Raw genomic sequence first — 1,586 nt, forward strand, 5'->3', positions numbered from 1 at the left:
GATGGAGGGGACAGTGTGGGGATGGAGGGGGGCAGTGAGGGGATTACATAGAGCTGGAGGGGATTTCATCACCCAAAGCGTTACTGATTCTGATCACATCTCGAGTGGCCGAGGCAGGCATGCACAGCCCCCAGGCACCGACGCAGGGGGATGCGGTGCCCCCCCAGCCGTCAGTGCGCAGGAATAGGGCTGGGACCCCCCCGATGGGAGACTCAGCCCTGGGATGGCAGCGGGGGTTCCCTGCAGCTCCCTGTGGGCCAGGAATCACCCCAAACTGGCCCATTTCTTTTCCGCCTGGCAGGGAGGTTGCTGCAACCTCCTTAGCAGATCACCCTGGTATTGCAAAGGCATCTAAGGAGACCCTCCTGGGACTCGCCTTCCTCCCAACCCCTCTACCCTCCCTGGAGCAGCCCTGCATCCCGCTACAGGGGAAGCTCCTGCTCTGCAGCCCCTCTGTTTGCAGGGCTCACCGCGGTCAGCGTACGCACCCCAGGGACATCCTCTTCCAAGTTGAAATGATTGTTTTGTAGGGAAAACAGATCTTTTGTGGGGTTTCTACACACAGGAATTCCTCCTCAAAGTGAGGTAGTTCAGGTTTTTCCTAGAATCCAAAATGCCTGTTCATGTTCATTAAGTTGGGTTTTGTAAACCGCACGGGCAGCAACAAGCTGCAAAGGAGAAAAACCAACAAGTGTCCGCTGAGGATGCTGAACGGCAGCAGCCAGAGGTGGACGCGAGAGTGGAGGTACATTGGCACAAGCTGCTGCCGAGAGCAAGGACCGCGCATATTAGCATGGTCACCAGTGCCCAGTGGGGACCAGCTGTTTGACTTAAAAGTGGACAAGTATCGCTTACCTGTTTTATTTTCCCGAGCGCTCCACAGAAGTTATGCTGAAGACTTGAATACTTGTGGCCTTTCCACTCCTCTGGGCAGCCGGACTGGCTGAAGCAACAGTAGCTCCGTGGCCGTGTTTCAGCGGTTGGGTTTAGCCATTGTTTGAAACGCAGCCTTTAAGCAACAAGGTGGGTTGATACTGAAGAGGCGCGGAGTGAACATCATCTCCTCCCCAAAGTACCACGAAAGCGACAGCTCTCGGGCTGCGGCAGCTGCAGGAGGCGGGCGTGATTCGGGGCGCACTAAGGAGCGCAGCACATCTTCCCCAGGAGGTGTAATGGACACGGTGTGAGGCAGGACCACCCCTGCCCACAGGCTCCAGTTCAGACTTGGCCAACAAAATGGGTGGAAGAAATGGGCCGACCTGGGCCCGTCACCCGCTGGCGGAGCAACACCCCTCTGCGCCTCCCCCGTAGGCAATGGCCCACTCAGTGGTGTCTCTTCTGCTTTTCTGAGAGCGGCTCTTCCCCCACACGGGTGGCCCTGGCAGGGAGGCAGCTGAGGGCTTCCCAGCAGGGCCTGGGCCCAGGGCACCGCACAGGACACGGCCCTCGCTCAGCCGCCAGCGGCTTTCCAAGGCCGGGCCGTGGCCGCGGGACCAGCAGGCCCCTAGGCCTCCAGCCCGTCCCTAGGCCTCCAGCTCGCCCCTGGCGTGCTCGACGGGCGCGGGCCGCCCCAGCACTCGCAGCCA

At 60.1% G+C, this 1,586-nt stretch overlaps 1 protein-coding gene across 1 annotated transcript in view; it reads left to right on the plus strand.

The window, feature by feature from the left end:
- Nucleotides 1-1,249: 1,249 nt before the first annotated feature.
- Nucleotides 1,250-1,586, plus strand: part of FBXW8 (F-box and WD repeat domain containing 8) — a 55,961-nt gene continuing 55,624 nt past the window's right edge. Inside the window, exon 1 of the mRNA XM_019470684.1 lies at nucleotides 1,250-1,307. Within this exon, the coding sequence (XP_019326229.1) occupies nucleotides 1,250-1,307 (58 nt within the window). The remainder of the gene's footprint in view (nucleotides 1,308-1,586) is intronic.

This window comes from Aptenodytes forsteri, unplaced genomic scaffold (assembly GCF_000699145.1).
Source record: "Aptenodytes forsteri isolate BGI_AS27 unplaced genomic scaffold, ASM69914v1 Scaffold415, whole genome shotgun sequence".
Lineage (NCBI taxonomy): Eukaryota > Metazoa > Chordata > Aves > Sphenisciformes > Spheniscidae > Aptenodytes > Aptenodytes forsteri.